This window comes from Schistocerca cancellata, chromosome 3 (genome assembly GCF_023864275.1).
Source record: "Schistocerca cancellata isolate TAMUIC-IGC-003103 chromosome 3, iqSchCanc2.1, whole genome shotgun sequence".
NCBI classification, from domain to species: domain Eukaryota; kingdom Metazoa; phylum Arthropoda; class Insecta; order Orthoptera; family Acrididae; genus Schistocerca; species Schistocerca cancellata.
In genome coordinates, this window is record NC_064628.1 from 36,752,119 (window position 1) to 36,778,010 (window position 25,892).

The 25,892-nt window shown below is 39.3% G+C and overlaps 1 protein-coding gene across 2 annotated transcripts in view; it reads left to right on the forward strand.

The window, feature by feature from the left end:
• Positions 1-25,892, forward strand: part of LOC126176858 (tripeptidyl-peptidase 2) — a 347,489-nt gene that overhangs the window by 172,320 nt on the left and 149,277 nt on the right. For both annotated transcript variants that reach the window (XM_049924044.1, XM_049924045.1), the window contains exons 12-13: positions 20,022-20,178; positions 20,259-20,446. In XM_049924044.1, coding sequence (XP_049780001.1) covers positions 20,022-20,178; positions 20,259-20,446 — 345 coding nt within the window. The remainder of the gene's footprint in view (positions 1-20,021; positions 20,179-20,258; positions 20,447-25,892) is intronic.

A 25,892-nucleotide genomic window follows, 5' to 3' on the forward strand; every position in this document is an offset into this window, starting at 1 on the left:
GCCTGTTAACGAAGGTCCGAGCATGTGAAACAGGTTCCCAGATATGTGAGTGGCTTGAAGACTTCTTAAGTAATACAACCCTTGTCCTGAACAACAGGTGCTTGTCAGAGATAAGGATATAATCAGAAGTGCCTAAGAAATGTCATTGGACCATTTTTATTTCTTATACACATAAACAGTCTGATGGAGAGGATGAACAGTAACCTGCAACAGCTTCGGTTTACTGGAAGAATTCTTATAAAACATAGCTTATCAAGAAGAGAGACCTCATATAGAACACTGGTACAACCCATTCTTCACTACTGCTCGTGTGTTTTGGATTCCCACTAGGTAGGGAGCAATACAGAGGTGTGCAGGTAATTGTGTTGCCAGTAGGTTTGATCAGCTCATGAGGAAGACAGAGATGCTCAGTGAATGCAAATAGAAATCCCTGGAGGGAAGACTAAGTTTTCTTCATGAAATGCTATAGAGAGAAGTTAAAGAACCAGTATTTGCAGCTGACTGCAGAATGATTCTACTGCAGCCAAAATACATGTTGTGTAAGGACCATGAAGACAAGATAAGAAAAATTAGGGCTTGTATGGATGCATAGAGAGAGTCATTTTTCCATCACTCCATTTGCGAGTGAAAGAGAAAAGGAGTTATTAATGGTGGTACAGGGTATTCTCCACCATGCAATGTATGGTTGCTTGCAGAATATGTATAGATATAAATTTAGGTGGAATTACATTATAGTACTGCTCCAATTTTTGTACAACTTGGGTATTGTAATTTTTTTTTCTCCTAAATCTCCATCTTTTTAACCATACAAACTCGGACACTTTTTTTTACATCTGCAATAACTTCCTATTTAGTTATATTTTCTCAAGCTTCTACAACTCTGTTAAGTTTCCTTCTACACAACACTGGATCAAGTCTCAAAATAGTAGGTATTTTGATTGTATAGAAATTATCATTCACATCTCTTTCCTCATACAGTTTCCTTCTACACAACATTGGAGTAAATGTCAGAAAAGGGAGTACTTCACTTCTATAGAAATTATCATTCACACCTATTTTCTCAGACACATTCCTTTTCTGTAATCCTACTTTACTTCCTGGGTTTGTAGAGATGATGTCCGTATATATATTATTCCCCCCCCCCCCCCCCCCCCCCCCCCCCCTCTCAACACAGGTGTAGGGCCCTCATTCCCTGGTATGCCTACCCTGTTTCCTGTGTAAAAAATTATATCACCCTCTTCTATATATTGAGACACCCTTACTCTTGCTTTACAAATAAACATGCCTGGTTGCATGTTTTTATCTTATCTCCATCTTCTAAGCACCTGTTTGTATCACTATAGACAGCTGTTATTGTAAGTAACTTAGCGTATGTATTATTTTAGTTATCACTTTGTGTCATTAAGTTACTCATTATAAAATCCTATTAGATTGCCATAATGATATTTTCATTGCTAATTATTGTCAGTTTTTAATACTGTCGTTAGCAAGTCATAAATTACATTCTCGATAAAGTTCCTTTCTTAGTCTTCTCCTTGCCAAAGTGATGTTGCTAACATCCTCAAAAAGAACTTTTATTGTAGGATTCAGTAAAATAGTACTAATTATCTTCGTAATATTGAAAACGAAAATGTACATTACTGACATAATCCTGTGAAATACAGTTGAAATGATGATGAAAGAAAAATTCCTCTTAGTGAATTTGTAATCCTAGCCAGTCCTATAAAATGGACACCAGCAGTTCCACCCCTCAGGTCCTGAGAAGTGGTCACAAAACCCTGCTATTGCAAATTAGTGTGTGTTATGTATTCTCTATTAGAAATCGAGGTGGTGCAGTGGTTAGCACAGTGGACTTGCAATCGGCAGGACAATGGGTCAAACCCCTTGCGGCCATCTTGATTTAGGTTTTCCAGGATTTCTCTAGATCGCTTCAGGCAGGTGCTGGGATGGTTCCTTTGAAAGGGTATGGCTGACTTCCTTCCCCACCGATGGGACTGATCACCTCGCTGCTTGGTCCCCTTCCTCAGATCAACCAACTAACTCTGTTAGAAAATTATATTAGGTGGTTACAGTCTCCAGTCATGATAGAGAAAATATAATTAAAGTATATAGAATAGTAGGAGAGGAGGATCACTGTATGGAAAACAGAAAGTGAAGAAACGTGACTGACTTTCGACCCTGTAGGCATCAGTCGACAGATTCACATACAATGTGAACTCCTGGGGAATCTTTTAACGATAATCCCTTATATTTTACACTTGACAGAAGTACTGTTTTTGGATGTGGAATGTCTGTCACCATATAAGAACCTTCATATTTATAGAAAAACTTGCTAGTCTCTTTCTTTATATCAGAATTTGGATGATCAGCCTTGACTAACACCACAACATCTGCATCAAAAATCAGGTGTTGCAATCTTATGATTATACTGCTTTTTACTTTATAATGTTCCTTCTTGTTTAATTTATCTCCACATATTCAGGAATATCATTCTTTTCCTGAATTATACCCTATGGCAATTTAAATAATTGGAATAATGATTCTCTAGTAGATCTCTTGTTTTAGTACTTCCACTGACGTAAGTCCAGTAGATAAATAAGGTAATTCATGTAAAATTATGAAAAATTGTAATTGGAGCTGTCACTGGCAGCAGCAGAACGCGCGTGAGGCATACTTTCTTTGTGTGTGTGTGTGTGTGTGTGTGTGTGTGTGTGTGTGTGTGTGTGTGTGTGAGACTGTGACTGACTATCTGCGACTCAACGGGTCATCTTTATGGTGAGTAGCGGTCTATCCTATTCCTTACATTTTTGTTAATTCTTTTACTTTTGCACTTAAGCTTTTAAAAGAGATATTTATTAATAAACTTACATATTCTGAAAGACCCATAGCACTTTTCGTAAGTGCCATGGGAGATAATTTACTGTTATTTTAGAACTACCTGTTCTTCAATGTTTTGGGCAGAATTGTGGTGCAATTTCGTGCCAGTGTAACAGCTTACATGAACTTCTGAGCTGTGGTGTTTCTTCACATATGTGAACAGCTTGCTTTTGAAGTGTCACCATGCCAGAGGGTGATGTTGCAGGGTGCCACGTTCTGCACCATTACAGTGGAAGCTTGTAGGCACCTTTGAGCCAAATTCAAACTTACCTGTTGCATTGGGAGACAGTTATGGGCTTTCAAAAAAGTGATCCTGATCTTGTAGTTCTGATACTTCGGAGTTTCCCTTAAGAGCAAACCACATTTCCAGTTGCTCTAGTATGTATTTCATTATGAACTTTGTTTTTCTCAAATGATCTGATTATTTCGCATCTTAGTGTGTTTTCAGAAGCTTATAGTATTGATATATTGGCAACATGGTCATTATCATCATCCACCAAAAAATTGTTTTAATCTTGTGAGGCCCCTCTAATAGACACAGGTTCGCTATCACTATTTGCAGACTCCAGGTAATTTAGAGTTATAATAGGATCTTCTTGTGAAATATCAAAATGTAAGCCATTTTCACGGTCAGATGGACATTGTAGGTCCATGAATTCTTCAAAAGTAATAACTTTACAGTGTTCATTTTTAAAATATGAGAATGATCGATTACGACATTCAAACTAGCACAAGAAACTAGAAGAAAGTGGAATGAAGGCAACATTGATTTGTTATCATTAATGTGTGGGTAAGAGCATTATTATGCGGTATTGCATATAAACAAAAAAATTGATTCATGTAGTACTCAACTATTTATTAGCAGAAGTACGAGCCGAACAGAGTAGCCTCTCCAAAGATTGTAGAAGCATTAAGGAAAACATTTCAGATATACCACCACTCTGGATCGATACAAAAAGGCCTCGGGGAATGGCATAAATGGTGTCAGTGAAACCACCATTCCCCTTGGTGCAATCACATTTCATGCTCAGAAATGACAGTTCACATTCTAAGGACATAGCAGGGCTGCAATCCCATTGAATTTAATCTCACCCCTTTGAAGTATAGTGGGACAGCAATTTTTGTTGTGCCGTACAGAGTGGAACCATGAGGGACCATACAAAGCCATTCAGTGAAATCGTAACGTGATTTGAAGCAGTAAAGTGCTTTTATGCTTTTTTGTCCCTCCCTTTTTGTGCCCTCCTGTGGCATGACGGGAGGGTTCGACACTGACATGTGCAGGAATAAAATGGCAAAGTATCCTTCTAATATCACCCGGTTCGTCAACATCCTTGGTACCACCCACACACCTATCTTGAGCATGTTAAAAATCTACCTGTAAGAGACTTGGACACCAGTTCAGCCTAGCGGCCGCTCTAGCACCTAAGATTCATGCAACCCCTTCGACACTCTTGGGTGCATTTTGGCTACCTTCATGCACTAGATCAGCTGCCAGGCTGAGTTATAGCAAAGTTCCTGGCAGGAACATTTTTAATCTGATCAGGAAACATGCGTAGGTGATACCAAGGATGTCTAACTGGTAGAGGGACACTTTTCCATTTTATTCATGCATGAGTCAATGTCAAACCCTTCAATCATTACGCCGCAGACGGGCACACAGAAGGAGGGATGAAAAAGCATAAAAGCCCTTTACTGCTTCGGATCACATTCAGATTTCATTGAGTGGTTCTGAACAGTCCCTACTGGTTTCTAAACCGTCACACTACCCTCCAAAGGGGTGAGATCACATTCAGTGTAGTTGCAGCCTCCCGATGTTCTTAGAGTAAGGTTGAAAAGCCCAGGGAGTGGCAGCAGTGACAAAATTTGTCAAGAATGTCATTGCACTGCGAACTGTCAGTTTTTAGTGCAAAATGTATGGTAATCAACAAGCCAAGGTAAGGGAGGGCCTCACTGGCACCCTTTATGTTACCCCCTGAGGCCTTTTCATGTCGATTGTGAGTGGTGTGTCTGAAATGTTTTCCATGGTCACCCATACGAAAATTTAAGACTTTAGTGATTGGTGTCACTGTTCTGACGTCCACTGCAGAGGTGTCAAAAGAAGGTGTAAAATAAGGGTAAGAGAGTGTATTATGACCTTTTCATTGTGTGACATGTCCACAATGCCGTTGCCAGAATTGTGATGAAATTTGATGCCAATGTAACATGATTAACCCACTGCACAGCTCACATGAGCTGTGACTTTCTTTTTGCATGTGTTGACAGCTTGCTGTTTCAAGTGTCGCCATGCCCGTGGGTGATGTTGCAGGGTGCCACTCTTTTGAATCATTACGGAGGAAAGTTGTGGGTACCTTTGAGCCAAATTTCAAACTTATGTGTTGGAATGGGAGACAATTCTAGGGTTTTGAAAAAGTAATTATTTAATATTGTAGTGCATTGTACTTTGACATATACTACACCTCTACAGACCTAGTTGTACACTTGCTCACGTTAGCGATTCAGTATGTGGGAGCAATCTGAAGGGATGAATACCATATTGTAAATTTCAACATGGAAAGGAACTGAGGAATGAAGTATGTGGGTATTCTGAGAAATACATTACTGTTGTTGACAAAATGGACATTTCCTCCATTTTGTATGAAGGCAACAGGATTGTCTGTTTTCTGCCTCCTTTTGTCAGTGAGCTACCAAAATCTGAAGTGATATGGTTTGACAGAAAGAAGAGAGAACATGGAATGATACCACGCCCTGCTGTTATTTCTGTTTACAGCTCACGTATGGGAAATGTGGATTTATTAAACAGCAACATTGCTAGGTGTTGTATAAAGATTAGATCCAAACGAGGATATTTACATTTGTTTTTGCATCTGATTGATGTAAGAGTCATAAATTCGTGTACTATCTACAGAAGGATACTTGCTGAAAAAAAGAACAGCAGACATACCATTAACCAGAAGCCAATTAGAATTGAATTGGCTCAAACTCTGGGCCAGAACAGTCCTGTTGTTGTTGTTATTGTTGTTGTTGTTGTTGTGGTCTTCAGTCCTGAGACTGGTTTGATGCAGCTCTCCATGTTACTCTATCCTGTGCAAGCTTCTTCATCTCCCAGTACCTACTGCAACCTACATCCTTCTGAATCTGCTTAGTGTATTCATCTCTTGGTCTCCCTCTATGATTTTTACCCTCCACGCTGCCCTCCAATACTAATTTGGTGATCCCTTGATGCCTCAGAACATGTCCTACCAACCGATCCCTTCTTCTAGTAAAGTTGTGCCACAAACTTCTCTTCTCCCCAACCCTATTCAATACCTCCTCATTAGTTATGTGATCTACCCTTCTAATCTTCAGCAGTCTTCTGTAGCACCACATTTCGAAGCTTCTATTCTCTTCTTGTCTAAACTATTTATCGTCCATGTTTCACTTCCATACATGGCCACACTCCATACAAATACTTTCAGAAACGACTTCCTGACACTTAAATCTATACTCGATGTTAACAAATTTCTCTTCTTCAGAAACGCTTTCCTTGCCATTGCCAGTCTACATTTTATATCCTCTCTACATCGACCATCATCAGTTATTTTGCTCCCCAAATAGCAAAACTCCTTTACTACTTTAAGTGTATCATTTCCTAATCTAATTCCCTCAGCATCATCTGACTTAATTCGACTACATTCCATTATCCTCGTTTTGCTTTTGTTGATGTTCATCTTATATCCTCCTTTCAAGACACTATCCATTCCGTTCAACTGCTCTTCCAAGTCCTTTGCTGTCTCTGACGGAATTACAATGTCATCGGCGAACCTCAAAGTATTTGACATGTCGAACAATTGGGTCTACTGCCGGATGTTTGTGTCGCTCTGGCACAATATTTCGGCCACGTAACTCGTTGCCTTCTTCAGGTAGCACCTGAAGAAGGCAACGAGTTACGTGGCCGAAATATTGTGCCAGAGCGACACAAACATCTGGCAGTAGACCCGATTGCTCGACATGTCAAGATCTCGCCGGGAAAGCCTGAAGAGTTACCTCAAAATTTTTATTACTTCTGCATGCATTTTAATACCTACTCCGAATTTTTCTTTTGTTTCCTTCACTGCTTGCTGAATATACAGATTGAATAACATCGGGGAGAGGCTACAACCCTGTCTCACTCCCTTCCCAACCACTGCTTCCCTTTCATGCCCCTCAACTCTTATAACTGCCATTTAGTTTCTATACAAATTGTAAATAGCTATTCGCTCCCTATATTTTACCCCTGCCACCTTCAGAATTTGAAAGAGAGTATTCCATTCAACATTGTCAAAAGCTTTCTCTAAGTCTAAAAATGCTAGATACCTAGGTTTGCCTTTCCTTAATCTAGCTTCTAAGATAAGTCGTAAGGTCAGTATTGCCTCAAGTGTTCCAATATTTCTACGGAATCCAAAGTGATCTTCCCCTAGGTCGGCTTCTACTAGTTTTTCCATTTGTCTGTAAAGAATTCACGTTAATATTTTGCAGCCGTGACTTATTAAACTGATAGTTCGATAAATTTCTCATCTGTCAACACCTGCTTTCCTTGGGATTGGAATTATTATATTCTTCTTGAAGTCTGAGGGTATTTCGCCTGTCTCATACATCTTGCTCACCAGATGGTAGAGTTTTGTCACGACTGGCTCTCCCAAGGCCATCAGTAGTTCTAATGGAATGTTGTCTACTCCCAGGGCCTTGTTTCGACTCAGGTCTTTCAGTGCTCTATCAAACACTTCAAGCAGTATCATATCTCCCATTTCATCTTCATCTACATCCTCTTCCATTTCCAGAATATTGTCCTCAAGTACCTTGTATTGACCCTCTATATACTCCTTCCACCTTTCTGCTTTCCCTTCTTTGCTTAGAACTGGACTTCCATCTGAGCTCTTGGTGTTCATACAAGTGGTTCTCTTATCTCCAAAGGTCTCTTTAATTTTCCTGTAGGCAGTATCTATCTTACCCCTAGTGAGATAAGCCTCTACATCCTTACATTTGTCCTCTAGCCATCTCTGCTTAGCCATTTTGCACTTCCTGTCGATCTCATTTTTGAGACGTTTGTATTCCTTTTTGCCTGCTTCATTTACTGCATTTTTACATTTTCTCCTTTCATCAATTAAATTCAGTATCTCTTCTGTTACCCAAGGATTTCTACTAGCCGTCGTCTTTTTACCTACTTGATACTCTGCTGCCTTCACTACTTCAACCCTCAAAGCTACCCATTCTTCTTCTACTGTATTTCTTTCCCCCATTCCTGCCATTTGTTCCCCTACGCTCTCCCTGAAACTCTGTACAACCTCTGGTTTAGTCAGTTTATCCAGGTCTCATCTCCTTAAATTCCCACCTTTTTGCAGTTTCTTCAGTTTTAATCTACAGTTCATAACCAATAGATTGTGGTCAGAGTCCACATCTGCCCCTGGAAATGTCTTACAATTTAAAACCTGGTTCCTAAATCTCTGTCTTACCATCATAGAATCTATCTGAAACCTTCTAGTATCTCCAGGGTTCTTCCATGTATGCAACCCTCTTTCATGATTCTTGAAGTAAGTGTTAGCTATGATTAAGTTGTGCTCTGTGCAAAATTCTACCAGGCGGCTTCCTCTTTCATTTCCTAGCCCCAATCCATATTCATCTACTATGTTTCCTTCTCTCCCTTTTCCTACTACCGAATTCCCGTCACCCATGACTATTAAATTTTCGTCTCCCTTCACTATCTGAATAATTTCTTTTATTTCGTCATACATTTCTTCAATTTCTTCGTCATCTGCAGAGCTAGTTGGCATATAAACTTGTACTACTGTAGTAGGCGTGGGCTTCGTGTCTATCTTGTCCACAATAATGCGTTCACTATGCTGTTTGTAGTAGCTTACTCGCATTCCTATTTTTTTTATTTATTATTAAACCTACTCCTGCATTACCCCTATTTGACTTTGTATTTATAACCCTGTATTTGCCTGACCAAAAGTCTTGTTCCTCCTGCCACCGAACTTCACTAATTCCCACTATAACTAACTTTAACCTATCCATCTCCCTTTTTAAATTTTCTAACCTACCTGTCCGATTAAGGGATCTGACATTCCAAACTCCGATCCGTAGAATGCCAGTTTTCTTTCTCCCGATAACGACGTCCTCTTGAGTAGTCCCCGCCCGGAGGTCTGAATGGGGGACTATTTTACCCAAGAGGACACCATCATCATTAACCATACAGTAAAGCTGCATGCGCTCGGGAAAAATTACTGCTGTAGTTTCCCCTTGCTTTCAACCATTTGCAGTACTAGCACAGCAAGGCTGTTTTGGTTAGTGTTACAAGGCCAGATCAGTCAATCATCCAGACTGTTGCCCCTGCAACTATTGAAAAGACTGCTGCCCCTCTTTAGGAACCATGCGTATGTCTAGCCTCTCAACAGATACCCCTCCGTTGTGGTTGCACCTACGGTACGGCTATCTGTATCGCTGAGGCACGCAAGCCTCCCCACCAAAGGCAAGGTCCATGGTTTGTGGAGGGGGAGAACAGTTCTGGAGGGGAAAAAAAAAGTTGATGAGCTAGTGCAGATCCAGTAGTGATCAACAGGCTTAAATATAAGGGATCAGCATTACCTCCAAAGGATATAAGATTGGATCCCTGTAATCACTGGTCAGTGTGGAATTATAAGATAACAGTATGCAAATGCTCTAACTGTGAAGGCTATATACCTTTGTCATATGTGAGAACCTCAAAGTAAACTTTATTTAAATAAAAACAAAAACTACTTTCTTGCATTCCATAGTATGTAAAGACATGTGCCATCAACCCATTTTTGACAGGAAGATTATTCTACCATAACTGTTGTTCATTTGGTGTAAATTTGACATGGTGTAAATCCCTGCAGAATGAAGAATGTATAATTTTTAAATTCAACACGGTTTCGCATAAGTGCAAAGGATTAAAAAAATATATTTTTTCTGGAATGAAGATTGTGTAATTTTTATTATTTTTCCTGACATCCTTTAAAAAAAAAACAGGTTCTAAAAAAGAAGTGGAGTGAAGGATTAAGCTGTTTTTTATCGTCCAAGCTAACAATATTATGCCATTAGATTAAGTTATTGACATAAAATTAACTCTAAATATGGCTTCAGGTCTTCCAGTTCCACAGTCATTATTCATACATAATGGCAAACGAGAAAGGGCAACATGAACCACATCAAGTGTAAAAATAAAACACATCTCTTTAATTCACTACATAATAATCTACTTTCAATTAAAAAGTTAATGCTTGATGGTCTGTGTAAGTTGTTACATTAGAGCCTCATATTAGAGCTGCAATTTTTGTAGACTCCAAACAATAGGCGAAATTCTTTCTCAGTCACAAAGTAATTCAGCTGAGACTAAGATTTCAACTAGTAAAAGCTGTGGTTTGGTGTTCACGTTTCTCTTCATCCCATTCTCCTAGCAACAATTTACAGCCGTAACCATATTCCATGGCCAATTTTAATGCTTAATTCATTTTAGAATTACATAAAATTTAACCTTCTAGTAGTGCTTGCTTAATGTTATTAAAGATTCAGATCTGCTATCATCCCAAACCCATTAGTCTTTTGGTTCATTAGATTAGCAATTGTGGATCCTCCACGGCCTGACAGTTTATAAAACTTCTATAGAACCCAGCCAAACCTAAAAAGGGTACAGTAGAACTTCGCCAATCCAACCTCGAATGGTCAGACTACCCACTTAACCTAACCATCCCATTTCTGTGTTCGTTTGGATTTGTCAGTGATTTATCAACTGCCATACGGATAAGTATGCAGCTGACCATTGGTATGAAATAATTTCTTTCTAACTCAGTCAGTAAGTGTTATTAAGCATGTGTTTGTTGTATTGATTAGTGACAGAGCTCTTACGTATTAAAGTGTGTTAAACTAAATCATTTGACAATATTATGAAAAGGAAAGCTGCTACTCACCTTATAGCTGAGATTCTGAGTCGCAGATAGGTGTACCTGCGACACAGCATCTCCGCTATAAGGTGAGTATCAGCTTTTCCTTTTCGTAATGTTGTTACATTCCACCCTGGATTTTCCTGTTTGTTTAAATCATGTGACACTGAGTAGGAATACTCTTGAAAGCCATCCAATGACGATTTATGAGGAGAAAGGGCTAAAAATATGCAAGACTTTGAAGGAGCCTAGACAATGCTTTTTGGGTCAGTTTGAGCAGGGGAGAAGAAAAGGAACTCTGTTGTCTGACCAATTGTAAAAGAAAAGGCACTTTGCACGAAAAATTAGATTGAAGCAATGAAAATGAAAATGAAAAGTTTGCAGTGAGTTTGAAGGCTGGTTACACCAATGGAAAAAAAAAATGATAAGGCATTCGAAATGTAATTATTTCCAGTGAAATGCTGTCTGCTGACAAAACAGCTGCCAATTAATTTGTTCCAAAATTTGAAAACTTGGTTAAAGAGCTTAAGCTGACTGCTGATCAAATGTATAACAGTGGCAATCTGGTGCAAACTACAAAATCCTCCCTACAAGAACTCTTGTTGCCCAAAACAAGTCTGTAATAGGTACAAAACTTGCCAAATGTAGAATAACTATTGCTTTCTACAATAACACTAAGGGAAGTCATAAGATGCTGTTGTCTTTGACAGGAGAGGGAGGGAGGGGGGGGGACCCTCCCTAAATATGCTACATTGATACTCTGAAGGTGAACTTGACAAAGATGAAATAAAAGCTTTTTCTTCATGCCACACAAAGTGTGTAATCCAGCCCATAGAACAGGGGGATCAGTGAGTGAGTGGCTGAAGAGATATCATCAAAAATACATTGGGTCAATTTTAGAGAGGGCACAAGAAGGCAGCAGCTTGTTTCAAGCAATGAAATCAAATACATTGGATGTAATCTATACAGTTGCTGAAGCTTGGGAAGAAATGCAGACATAAATGCTTGAAAAATATTGGTGCAAACTGTTGCCAAAAATGAGTGAAAATAAAGAGAAAACATGAAAAGAAACTAGTGAAGAAGAGAATCAAAATGAAACAGCCCATGCAACAAGTGATGAAAGCCAAGATATAGACACTCAAGTAATTTTGAGGGATTTGCAAACTTTACAATGAGATGTTGAGCCCAGTGACTTGAGTGAGTGGATCAGCACAGCTGATGCTGACTGTCCAATGGAAAAAAAATTGTAATTCTTCAGGCTTTCCTGGCGAGGCATTGTCATGTTGAACAATTGGGTTTCTGCTGGTTATTCGCATCTTTTCTGCATGGGCAGAAACCCAATTATTCAACATGGCAATGCCTCACTGGGAAAGCGATTAGAATTAACTGATGATCAAATCATTGATGCTGTAACACTTAACAGTTGATGAGAACGAGAAAGATGATATGAAGAGAATGAATCTATAGTTTGAGTATCACATACAGAGGCTGAAAATGCATTTGACGTAGCCCATCAATACATCAAACAAAGATCTACATCTACCCAGATCGACGTTTTGTGGATTAGGAAATGGCAGCACGTTACGGCAAAATCAAGGTTGTTGTCTGCTAAGTAAAATTTCATTACAGACTTTCTTCATCCTTTTTATGAACAGAACTTGTTTTACTGCGTGATTCTTCATGTTTTAAACAGTTAAGTGCAAATAAATTATGTGTCAGTGCAGCACTGTAATAATTTATGTGTAGTTTCACGTGCATGAACAATATCTTACTATATGATACAGACACATTTTACAGTACAGGCACTACCATACATTATGCTTTCATGTAAGATTATTTAGTGTGTCAACTTTTTTCCTTTTGTTTTGCTACTGTTTCTACATGAACAGTATTTTGGATAAAATTTGCAGTTGAAAATAAAAGGTGTGCCCTATCGTAATGTTACGGGACAATAAAAGTGTTCCTCTGATAATCCAACCCTTTTTGCGTTCCAACCATGCTCCTTGCTCCTTAGGGGTACACACTGCTGAAGTGGCGTCCACATGCTATAAAGTGGTAAACGATGTTATACCCACTAATGAAAGGTTGCATAGAATCGGTTTAAGTGACAGTGATAAATGCGCCTTCAACCACGTGTGATTTTTGTGGATTTTCTGGAAAGAGGCACTACAATAAACTCTAAAAGGTATTGCCAAACTCTGCACAACCTCAGAAGAGCAATACAAAACAAGCGCAGGGGAAAGTTGGGCTCAAAGATCTTGCCGATTCACGACAACGCCCAGGCCCACACGGCAAATGCCACTCGTGAAGTTCTCGAATCTTTTAAGTGGCAGTTGTTTCCTCATCCGCCGTACAGTCCCGACCTGGCACCGAGCGACTTCCATTTATTCCCAGCAATGAAGAAGTAGTTGGCTATGCAGCGTTTTGATGACGACGCACAGCTTCAAGAGGAGGTAACCATGTAGTTGAAGGCGCAGGCGGTCGAATTTTACGACGAAGGAATTTCCAAGCTCGTCCATCGCTACGATAAGTGCCTTACTTTAAATGGCAACTATGTAGAAAAGTAGTATTTAAGTGTGGCTTTCATCTGTATATAATAAAAAAAAATTCCAATACTTTATTTATTTTTAATTCCAAAACGTAATGTACTTTGTGGATAGCCCTCGTAAATGAATACTGCTTTGGTCTCTGGGGGAAGAATCCAGGTGGCACATATGGTGAAATACACACCAAGATCACGACTGTCATGTTGCAGAGTATACTGTGCAACAGGTTATTGCGTGTTACTAGTATACATCCTCTTGCTATGCCTATACGTCCGAACTGATAACTTGGTGGTCGTCTAGGTGATTTACAAGGCCGAACAGTGTTCACATAACAGCTGGTATAGGATGTGTCATTTCACAAGTGGCTCATTGATATTATATGTTCATAAGATGAGCATAAGTAGGGAAGTGGGTGCTCCTTCTGTACCCTTTTCTGTACACTATGGCTCCTACCCATCTGACTGTCCCCGCAGCTTGCCCATGTACCCTCCTACCATGACTTACTCCTGCCATGTAACTGGTAAAACATATACTATCAATGGGAGAGCAACCTGGAAACTACACATTGTATACCAGCTGTTATGTAAACACTATGTGGCCTTGTACCAAGTTGTCAGTTAGGATGAATATGCATAGCCAGAGGGTGTGTACTGACCACAGACAATAACCTGTTGCACAGTATGCTCTACAACATGACAGTCAAGACCTTGGTGTGTATTTCACATGTGCTATGGATTCTTCCCCCAGACACCAGTTTCTCAGAACTCTGCAGGTGAGAGCTGGCATTACAACATGTCCTTTGTTCTTGCCACCCAGATGGAGTTAATTTTCTATAGCTTTCATTTTCTGACTTCTCTTTCCCCTACCCTCACTTTGATTTTTTTGTTCATCCAATGACATTATATTTTAAAAATTGATTATTTTCATTGATATATTATCCATCTAAAATAGGTTTCACTTGTTCATTCTCACTAGGAAATAGTCCAGTCCGAAATGTCAAAAGCTACACTGAAATTTTTCACGCCAGAAGAATGCACCAAAAGAAATGCGCTGCCAAAATTTTAGCTGCTAAGTTACACTGCAATTATTTTAGAAAAAGTGTTAAAGCTACTCAGTTTCTCCACATGATGAACTGCTTATAACAGCAGTTTCTACAGGCCTTCCTGCCTGCCACACACATCACTGAATAAACAGATGCATCTGTGACGAGACTGTAGTACTACATAGCACAAAATGAAAAGTGTACACATGCAAATTTTAAGCACTTAAACAATGCCAAAAATGTCTCAAATCATTAATTTTCAGAGGAACCAGCAGTTCATATTGACAGCTAAGCTGCTGCAGGTGTAATTGTTACCCAATTGACAAACGAAGGAAAGAAAATCGAGACAGTTTATGATGTATGTTATAGGTGACTTCCATCAGTCAGGTCTTTAATTTTGTGACATTAAGTGCTATAATTCATGTGGTACAGTTATAATGATAATTTTTGAATAATTTATACTTTACTAATGAGGAAACAGTTCCTTGTTTTTTCCTTGTCATTGTCATAAAAATTCGGAATGTCTTTTGGATGACAAAAACAAATGTTTTCCTTGCACCAGGCACACCTGATAAAAGAAAAATGAACACATTCAGGCACTTAACAGTAATTACTAGTTTTATTTATACAGAACTGGAATGGAGTAAGAAGTGGTACTAATCATTGTTCTGCATATTGTGCTGTGTACCAGTCATGTTTCGTCAAATTCATACACTGTGATTATGCAGACTGAGATTGCAGAAATGGCTGAAGTGTAACAATACTGTGCCCTTGATGAACCTGAAATAGTAAAGAACTATCAGAAATTACAATATCCATGGATTTCCTGAAAAGTAAAGTACACTTTTGAAAAAAATATTATCAAGAGGCTGAATCATGCTATTAGTTCCAGATGGAATGAATATTAAGTCTTTTCATTATCCTTCTAAAGACAGAGGTGTTATGTCCAGAGTAAGAGTCCAACAAATGCAATGAATTGTTTTGAGCAAATGATAAGAGTAGATTGAAAATTCAAGATTTTCGGAAATAAACATATGCCCCACCTCCCCACCCCTCCCAAGGACAGATGTAATGCTATGGAAACAATAATCCACTGATAACTTGTCACTAACATTGTAGAATACACGTGTGTCATAGCATTAATTGAGTTATAAGTGTCTGCCCCCCCCCCCCCCCCCCCCTCCTCATTTCAAATGATAAAGTGCAGTTTGCATGCAGGTCTTGCACAAAACCTGACTAGTTGGCTTTATGCACAACATTTTAGGGAAAGTGAGATGATTCATCTTCACAACAGCTATACATATCTCTTTAGTATTACCCAGTAATGATATCTCCTCTACATGTACACTTGACGTAAACTTCCACAATTTTGCAACTTCCTTTTCCATATAATTTTCTGAATCTATTTAGTGAGGTCGTAGAAGGATAGAAATAATCTTTGCACGGTTGAAAAAATTAATTGGACCAAATTACCACGAAACTCTGGATGCTTCACAAAGACTGATGCTAGTAGCAACCACTGCTAATTATTATGGACATTAAATCAGTTGCAAATTCGATCGAACGATAACTGTGAATAGTTGAGAGAAACTATCAACGGAAAATGAAATTCACTTTACAAATTAAGATTGCTTTGTGCAATCTGCTTACTTATGTTTGATCAACCTAGGTATGTGCCCGCTGTGTTGCACATGCTGTAGCTACGGCACGAGCATACGTTTCTCCAGCCACTATGTATTTTGCAGTTTTCAGTCTTTTGTGAGGAGCTGAAATATTGACATTATGTTTCTTTTTGTGTATGCTTCCTGTATAAAACATTTAAGCGCAAGTTTCAACAAGACGACTCTGACTGTTTGTTCCCTTTGCTTCTATTAACAATTCATAAATTGGTATGTTTGAATGGCGTCTGTGGGGTCTTGCCCACTCGCCGCTAATAGGATGCGTATGGGATGCAGCAGTCTAGCAATGCTATACAACAATTTCAAACAAATAACATTAGTTTTATTTGTAAAGAGCATTTGACAATACTAAACTTTGGAGACATGTCAAATGTCGCTAGCGAGAGGCGACATGAAAGCAGTAAAGTTCTTGATATACGCAAAGTTCCTTGAATTTGACATGTCACTGATAACTACGTCTGCGATCCGGTGCCGATCTATGCCGCCAGGGCTAGTAGGAGCGGGGTTTATATGCACTTGTTGCAGGGGGCGCACGTGGCACGTTGCGGTCCAATTCTTCGTACCATTGGCTGTCGTTTACTCACCGCCTTCTTTGATCTTGCGTTCCGCATCTTCCCTCCAGCGATTGTGATCATGCCAGAACAAGATCTACTACATTTTCTTTTCTTTTTTTTAATTTTATTTTAATATGAGGTCATAATGTGTCATTGTGATGTCCTGGAGAGTGGTCCCTGCTCCTGCACATTCATTCTTTTCCACAGACTGCGGGCTTTCAGTTAATAAATGATGTGGTGTGATGGCCTTCAACTGCATACCCTCTGGCTCAGAGTTGAAATATTAAAAGTTTTGGCTAGTTTCGTTGTGTAGGCGCTGGGATGCGTAGTTGCCCCATTACAAGCCAAATACTGCTGAGTCTACAGTATAGAATATGAATATTGTACACATAAATCGAATGGTCATATGTTCCTATCACTTGGCAACTGCGAATGTAATGTGGAAATTTATGAATGAAAGATTGCAGTTAAATAAAATCTGCAGGTAGTCTCTTAATGCCTTTAAATGATGAGTACAATAGTAGAAGTACTTTTAAGAATGCGGTACATTTCTACAAACACTTTTTGGTGTTGATCATCCAGAAATTAAATAAAATATAAGTTGAATAACAGGGAAACAATAGATTCCTACTGCATGTAATTAGTTATGAACAACAACATAGCTCGCAAGATATTCACTTCTAAACCTACAGTAAGTCTTCAATGTAGAAGCCGCGGAAATCTCACAAGTGCACAAGTGGGCATTCCGAAGTATTTCTATCTGCCGTGACCACGCGCAAACCGCTCCTCGCTCTCCCAAGTCTCTGCTGCGACTGTGCATCTGTCGCGCCGTACTGTCCCGGACCCCCGTCATCTCCCATACTGTCCTCCCACTTCCATCCAGTCTCCCCATTCACGAGTGCTGTGATTGGCTAGAGCACTCCTGCCATGTGTTCAAGCCAATGCACATTGACAAACATAATGAACCGCATTCAAAATACTGGATTTACATTTAAAGAACTTGAAATTAAATAAATATTCCTACGGCTGGGCCATGAACATGCTCTAACATACATTACTATATACATAAACAAGTTAAATAAACATATATCAAAGGAATAATGGATAATGGAGTGTAGTAGAGTTAACTCTGGTGATGCTGAGGGAATTAGATTATGAAGTGTCATGAGTATCGTTGATTGGTAAGAAATTGTATTAGCTGTGAGTTTGTGTGGATGTGAGTTCATATTCATTTACCATGATTGTAATTTAGCTGTCATAAATCAATATCTATAAATTGATTTTTCCCACTGCATTTTCCAGCTGGATGACATGTAATGGTGGAATTGACATAAACCATTGAGCATGTTGGCAGCATGTTTGCTCAATTTACTGTATCATACACATTAATTTAGGAAATAACGTACAGCTAAGGCATTTCCTAAATTAATCTGTATGATACAATAAGCCAAGCAAACGTGCTGCAATGGCTTGTATTATTTTAGAACTGGTTGGTTTTAATTGGTGATATGTATTGACCATATTATGTGTGATTGCATATTGAATATGCGTTTGCATATTTGGCTCCTTCTCACCGGTTATTGTATGTTTTAACTAAAAACTAACTGGTGGTAACTCATTGAGGTACATGGGTTGAAGCTGTGTTGCTTTACAGTGAATATTTAGAGGCCATTAGAGGCACGGTAAACGACTTCGATAGTGCAGAGGCTTTGACAGTTTGCCAATGCAAGGAAGCTTTTAATGATTCTGATATCAAAGACATTTCTGTGATTAGCACTCATTTTTCCCATATATCTGCAAGTGTTAAAAAGCTTGAAACTCAAGGTTTGGTGTTGAATGAATCTGTTCAGTTAAAGAATAAAATTATTCTAGGGAACAACTCGTTACCAGAGGTATTCCCAAGAAAACCTGAAGGAAAGTTTGAAAACATTTAAAATGATAACCCAGGCTTTGAACCCACGTGCCAAATTGATAGTTTTATTAATGGGACGGGTGAAGTGCCATCATAACACCCAACTTCAAGTACTGCCCAGTTACCTTAGTTGATGTAGAACAGTCCTTTTCCGCTCATAAAAATGTTTTGAATGATCAAAGACAATCTTACTACTGAACATTTGGAACAGTACTTGGTTGTTTATGTTTACAATAGTAGAAAAATGTTAAATAAATTATAAATGTTGCTTTAGTCCAATAGTATTCAAAAAATTAATGATTCTATGTTGTTTTAAAATAAAATATTACGGAGTGTTTGAGCGTGCCCCTCTGCATGCTATATATCTCAGAAGTTGGTCATGTACATATTGATCGTTTCACTGCGACTCACTCTCATCGCATCTACTTGTTACTGACAACAATGGCAAAGAAGGAACAATTCTTGAAACATGGTATGCATCCCGTTTTGCAAATTCTTAGAACATAATCCCAGAAAAGCCCCTTTCATAATCTCTACCAGAAAGTATTCAGAAAATATCAGTGTTCGAAATGTACCGATTTTTTGCATGGCCGGTGCTCTTCCTCATTATTGATATGCACAGGTTCAACTATGAGATATAATGCATGCAGTAACTACCATGTATTTTTCCCCCTTATTTGATCTTGCATATTTCGACATATTTCATGCATATTTGAAGCTTTTTATGATGCATATAATACAGTCTATAGCCATTTGTATGGTGTAATCTGATGAAAGTTTTTTATTTTCTTTGTGCTTAGTGTTGATGAAGAAATGTGATTTATTTTTTCTTCACTTTCATCGTGTTATAATTGTGAATATTTTCATCTGTAAACTACTTAAAACTTTTGCTGAAGGTGTGTCAGTAATAGAACTAAAATGCATTCTGGCAACTGAGTTTGTGCTGTAGTTACTTAAACCAGAAATTTGTTTAAAAAATAAGTTTGACAATTCTGCTGGAGAGATTACAAGTTGAGTTTGATTAACAGCTGCTGTGTTAATAATAGAATATCATTTAAGGGTAAAAGATGCAGTACACCTGTTTCTTACTGGAATACTTGTATCTGTAGCTGCCATTAATGCTCACAATTGCTTCGTTCATGGTGTGGCCACTAGTTTGTTGCCTATTATCTGCTGGTTGACTGACCTTCGGGCTGCAGAACTCACAGTATCAAACACTTTTCAAATCAATAAAACATTTAATTACTGGGCATATTTTAACATTTTTTAGTGTTGACATTCTGTTGCTCAGTGGAGTCTGAAAGTCTCTATATGTGTTTTAAGCAGTGTTCATGTGGGTGCAACAAGTCAGTAATTCACTCTGACATAAAATACTATATTCTTCCTTCTTTTTTTCCCCAAATAAAAAATTTCTGCTAATATTGAAATTGTAAATATAGTTGTAGTATGCACAGATGTATAGTAATCCTCCTCCAACTATGCATTTAAATTTCAGATCACAATGACAAAATTGACTTCCGGATCAAGTTTGCAGTGACATGCAGTGAGCCTTGGGTGCAGTTTCCGTCACACTTGGACTTAATGTATATGGCACGAACTTTCAGTGTGAAAATAGATCCTACTGGCCTGCCGGATGGTGTTTTCTTCACAAGGTAATAACTTCCCTCTTACTAAATTACCTTAATTTAGTGGCACCATAGGTTGCTAATAGGTCTTTCTCTCTGTTTTCCAGTTTGAAGGCATATGACATCAGCTGCACCAGCAAGGGACCATTATTTCAAGTACCAATTACTGTGGTGAAACCACTTCAAATACCTCGTGAACTGCTTCGCCCAGAAATGTCTTTTAAAAATATATTATTTAAGCCAAATACTATTCATAGACATTTTGTATTGGTGCCTGATAAAGCAACATGGGCAGGTAAATATGACGGGGAAACTGTAATAATGCATTTGTTGTTTATGATGTGGGAACTGATTAAAAAATGCACAAAATATACACATTTTAAAAGGTAATAAATTGCTGTCTTGGCCAGCAAAATGTAGAAGATGATCCATAGACTACTGGGAACCAGAATTGCTTTCTCATTGCAGCTTCCTTTTTTATTGAAGTAAAATTTAATTTTTAGCCCTTTTGCTGCTGTTGGTGTGTGTGTATGTTACCGTGATTGACTGAAATTGGAGAATGTCGACTTTCAACGGTGAATGTCAACAGATACCAAATACGCCAGTGAAAGATCGAATATTTCATTACATTGTTGTACATTCAGACGCTCTCTGGTGTGTGTCGACAATCACAGATATGCTCTGGTGGAGGTCCAAAACAGAAGAGTCATAAAACAAGCGACTGGCTCTCTCCTTCCAAATCCTTTTTTCTGCTCGGAGTCAATCAGCTTTGTCCATCTTGTGCAAGATTTGATAACGCGAGAAACGTGTTCCTAATTTTTTTTCCGATACCTTAATTTATATTAAATGGATACTGCAGTAAATCATGATCTTCTTCATGAAAAGTTAAATGCGTAATTGCGGGTAAACAAGAAGACAATTGTTTTTATTTTTCTCAAGAAAAGTATTCTAAAATACTTTTTGAACTGGTTTCTGCTAAAGTTAAATGCAACACACCTTTGGATTATAGATGATTAAAACGTTTTGATGTTTTAAAAATTAATGATGAAGAGAAGTTAATTGTACCATTAAAATCAGGTAAACAAACATACAGTATTATGTTAACAATGAAGAATTGTACAGTATACTATATGAAACTCACATCAGAATAGGCCCTCGAGGAAGAACACGTATGCTTAAAGAGTTAAAAGTTAAATACAAAAATATTACATATGAAGTTGTAATGTTGTATTTAAATTTATGCAAACAGTGTCAAATGAAACACAGTGCACCTAAGAAAAGTATTGTTGTGAAGCCAATGGTTAGTTCTGAATTAAACTCAAGATGTCAAGTTGATATGATAGATCTGCAGTCAAACAGAGATGGCGGATGTAAGTTCATAATGGTGTATCAAGATCATTTAACTAAGTTTGTGCAGCTACGACCTTTGAAAACTAAAAGAGCTGAAGAAGTAGCGCATCAAGTTCTTTCAATATTTTTAACATTTGGTGCACCAGCAATATTGCAGTCATATAATGGTAGAGAATTTAGTAATAAAGTCATATCTGAAATATGCGCTATGTGGAAAGATGTTAAAATGGTTCATGGAAAGCCTTGTCACAGTCAAACACAAGGCTCAGTTGAAAGGGCCGATCAGGATATACAGAATATGCTAACTGCATGGATGAACGATAACGATACAAATAAATGGTCAGATGGTTTATCCTTTGTTCAGTTGTTTGCAAGATATGATGATTTTTATGACCACATGATTTGCAAGCACAAAGACACAAATGAGCTCATTGCACATGACTGCTTTTCGGATATAAAACCCAATAACTTGGAAACGAAATGAGACATTTCTCAGCTCTCATTTGTAAATAAAATTTTGATATCTTATCTACATTTAGTTCATTGTGATGTATGAGCTAAAATCAACCATACACAAAGTTTACGCAATGCATTTTCTCCTTTGCGAACTCTTTAAAATTTTTTGCAATGTTTTACTTAATTTGATGCAGTGCAATAAGTATGATGGAAAAGAAAAAGATATTTACTTCTTTATTGAGTGAAGGTATCAGACTGTAAGATCTGTAAAAGTCAATTTTTTTCGTCTAATAGTTTTAAAAAAATCGGGTGATAAGTATTTCATATTGGCTGGAACACCATTTCTTAGCACAGGCACCAGCATTTGCCGTGCTGTACAGCCACAACACATCCATACCAGCGAAAGGATTAATGTTAAAATAGAGCAGTGAAAAATAATAAAATGAATGCTAGTATAAGATAAACCTTGCTTATGGAAAAAGAAAACCAGAAAAATTGAGGAGGAGGTGGTATTATGCTGCCCACGTGAACTACACAATATCCTTGTCCATCCCTACTCCACCCCTGCTTCCAATCACATGCCTCATGGCTCATATCCCGGCAATAGACCTGTATGAAATATCTGCCTCATACAACGTCCCACTACCACCTACTCCAGTTTGGTCACTGGCATGCCCCAGCCTGCCAAAGGCAAGGCCAGATGTAAAGACAGTCATGTGATCTACCAACATAGCTGCAACAACTCTGCAGCATTCTTGTGACCATGATAACTAATAATCTGTCTGTCAGTGTGAACGGCCACTGCCAAATTGTGACAGAGACAGCTCGTCCACGCAGTTGCTGAACATGCCACCCAACACTGTGCTTCACATTAATGACTGCTTCACAGTCTGTACAATGTGGATTCCCCTCTAGGGGGGGCCTCACCACTCCTTTGTAAATTCTTGCTTTGCTACTATGGGGCACCAGCCTTTGCAGCACCTTTTTCCTATCTGTGCTGCATGTTTATTCTCCTGCTGTTCTTTTTCCTATCTGTGCTGCATGTTTATTCTCCTGCTGTTCTTTTTCCTATCTGTGCTGCATGTTTATTCTCCTGCTATACTTTTTCCTCTACCTTGGGGAACATGTCTTGAATGTTTTTGGGAATGTATTCCGAAGTTTTAGTAGCCTGCCATCAGAACAGTCCCTCATGTGGTTTTTTTCCCTTCTCCTTCTTCTTCTTCTTCTTCTTCTTCTTCTTCTTCTTCTTCTTCCCCCGCCAACCCTTCTTCCACTTTGGTGTTTTGAAGTTCCTCTTTATTTCCTGTTCCTCCCTTTTGCACTCTCAAAGGCTGGCCCACATGTTTGACATGTAACAGGTGACCAGGTAACGTGTAATTGCCAGCACTTGGTTGACAGTAAGTTAGCACGTACCCCCTGGTACAGGCCAAGTCCAGGGAGGGGTGATTGCCTGAGCTGTGACTTTCCCAAATTGCAGTTAGTCCCTCTTTCAAGAGTTCTGAGGTGTGAACAATCACCAAAGGCAGGTGAGCAACCCCCCACCCCCCCAATCTGATGCCCCCCCCCCCCCCCAAGTTGGAAGGAGTGTGCCATCAGAGATGCTGCCAATCATAGGGGAGTTTTTCACAATGAGCCAACCACATTCTCAGTCTATGTCTACTAAATGTAAATGGAATGAGGCTAAAGATTTCAAGACTCTACCAGCTGCACCTCGGTTCCTCATTGTACATATAAAGGAGAAGTGCTTGCTCGCAACAGAAAGGTGCTGTAACATCTACATGTGACCAAAATCCAGCCCTGGGGTGAAAGATAGAGCTGAAGTGAGCACATGATCTAGCTTCCTCATAGTAAAGGCGGCATTGTAACGTTCATGATTCTGAGAAGACAAGGGTATCATCCAAGCTGCCTCCATTTGTTTCCAGGGGAGAAAAGCAGGGTGACAGTGGGTGGAGCTCAAAATCTCTGCAAAACAGCGGCTCAAGGTGTTGGATATAGCAATAGGGTCCACAATGACTTCATCTGCTATGATCAGGCCAGAAACTAGGGAATGGATCTTGGTCCCAGACAGCTGTCAGATTGCCCTACATGACTGAAGGGGGAGTGAAACTGTTGAAAGAACTAGTAAATGAAATACAGCTAGTTTTTTTTGCTATTGTGAAGAACGTGACGACACTGTGCATGCAACCGTTTATAATGGATACAGTTTGCCATCGCAGGATAACTGTTAAAAAAAGTTGAGAGCACGTCTCTGTGCACGAATCGCGTCACGGCACGCCTCAGACCAGCAGGTGGTCAGTCCTTTGCTACAGTTAATCCACTTATTATTCAGAAAGATATTTATGCAGTTCCAGGCATGGTGAAATCCTGCTCTTGTTTACGCAATGGGACTTTGCCTCTGGAGACCAGTTGTGATTTTCAAGCCCAACAACTGTTTACAGCTTTGCCATTCCACGGCTATCCTGTTCGTGTCGAGGCCCACCGAACACTGAATTCTTCACGTCGTGTTAATTATACTCGGCTGCTTGGTGGTCAGGACTGAGGGAGAAATCCAAACTTACCTCTCTTATCACGGCATCACTGTAGTCCATTGGATAAGGAAAAAGGTTGATGCAATCGTAGTGTGTCCAAGCACTCTTTCTCACATTTGATCAAATCGAGCTTCCATCAAAGGTCAAAGCAGGCTATGAAGCCATCAAAGTCTGACAGTACAGTGCCAACCTGCTGCATTGCTAGCAGTGTTGGTGTTACAACGGCCTGTTCACATTTCCTGTAAAATGTAAAAATATGGGCAGATGTGTTATTTGTGGTAGGGATGCTCACAAGGGCTATTGCTAGGCTCCTCCTCCCTGCTGTATTAATTGTAATGGTGACCATTGCACCTTATCCTGTGTGTTTCCCATGTATCTGGATGAACACGCCATCCAGGAGATCAGGATGAAGGAAACAGTATGTTACCCTGTCACTGATGAGTTACTGGCTTGTTGAAAGCCCTTCATCTTACCATCCGGCACTTAAAAGTGCCGTTCTTGCTACGCCTCGCTCCATGAAGGACATGTCCTTGCAGTCGTAAAATCGCCCAGTATTGTGGCAGCATCCCACTCCCATTCTCCTCTAGCTGTGCAACGAGGCACCAAATCTTTGCTTCTGGTGGCAAAATCACCTGCTGCACAACCAGCAGGCTGGAAAGAACAAAAGGAATAATCCCGCAAAGAATCTGTGGTCCCTCCAGCCAACAAACATTTGAGACTTCTTCTGTCAACTGCAAATGCTCAAAGAAATCAAAGGCAGACAGTCTTTTTCTTACCTGACTCGTAGATCCTCTCAATGGTGTCACTGCATGATACCCTCACGTGGCCAACCTCCATTTTGCTGGTGTGCACCGCATACTATTTTTCTGCCCTGAAATTTGCAAGCTGACCCAGTGAGAATTCTGACACCTCTGCTGATCTCATGGAATAAGAACTTCCAGCCTCTGCGCCCTGTCACAATGAGTCTTCTAAAGACTGATACTCAGCAGCTGCCGAGGTGACTACCTTTCATTTGTTCCCTCATCCCCAATCCCCCTTGTGACTCATCTGCAGTGGAATGTTCATGACATTAGATCCAACTACCAGGAAATGGGGCTGCTCTTAGAATTGCAGCGTCTGGTTGTTTTTTGCCTCCAGGAAACAAAATTGCATTCTCGTGACCACTTTGACTTCTTGCATTTCCTTAAGGTCCACCTTGACCTTTCCTCCCAAAGCATGGCATTCCATGTCATGGGGAGTCGTGCTGCTGATCTGGGATGACATTCATAGCCAAATCATCTCACTAAACACTTGCTGCAAACTGTTGCGGTCTGCGTTCTTCCTCGCTTCATCTTTTCTCTTTGCAACTTCTGCATCCCTGCATTATTCGGTGTCGCCAGGCAGACTCCCTCCAGCTTATTGGTCAAT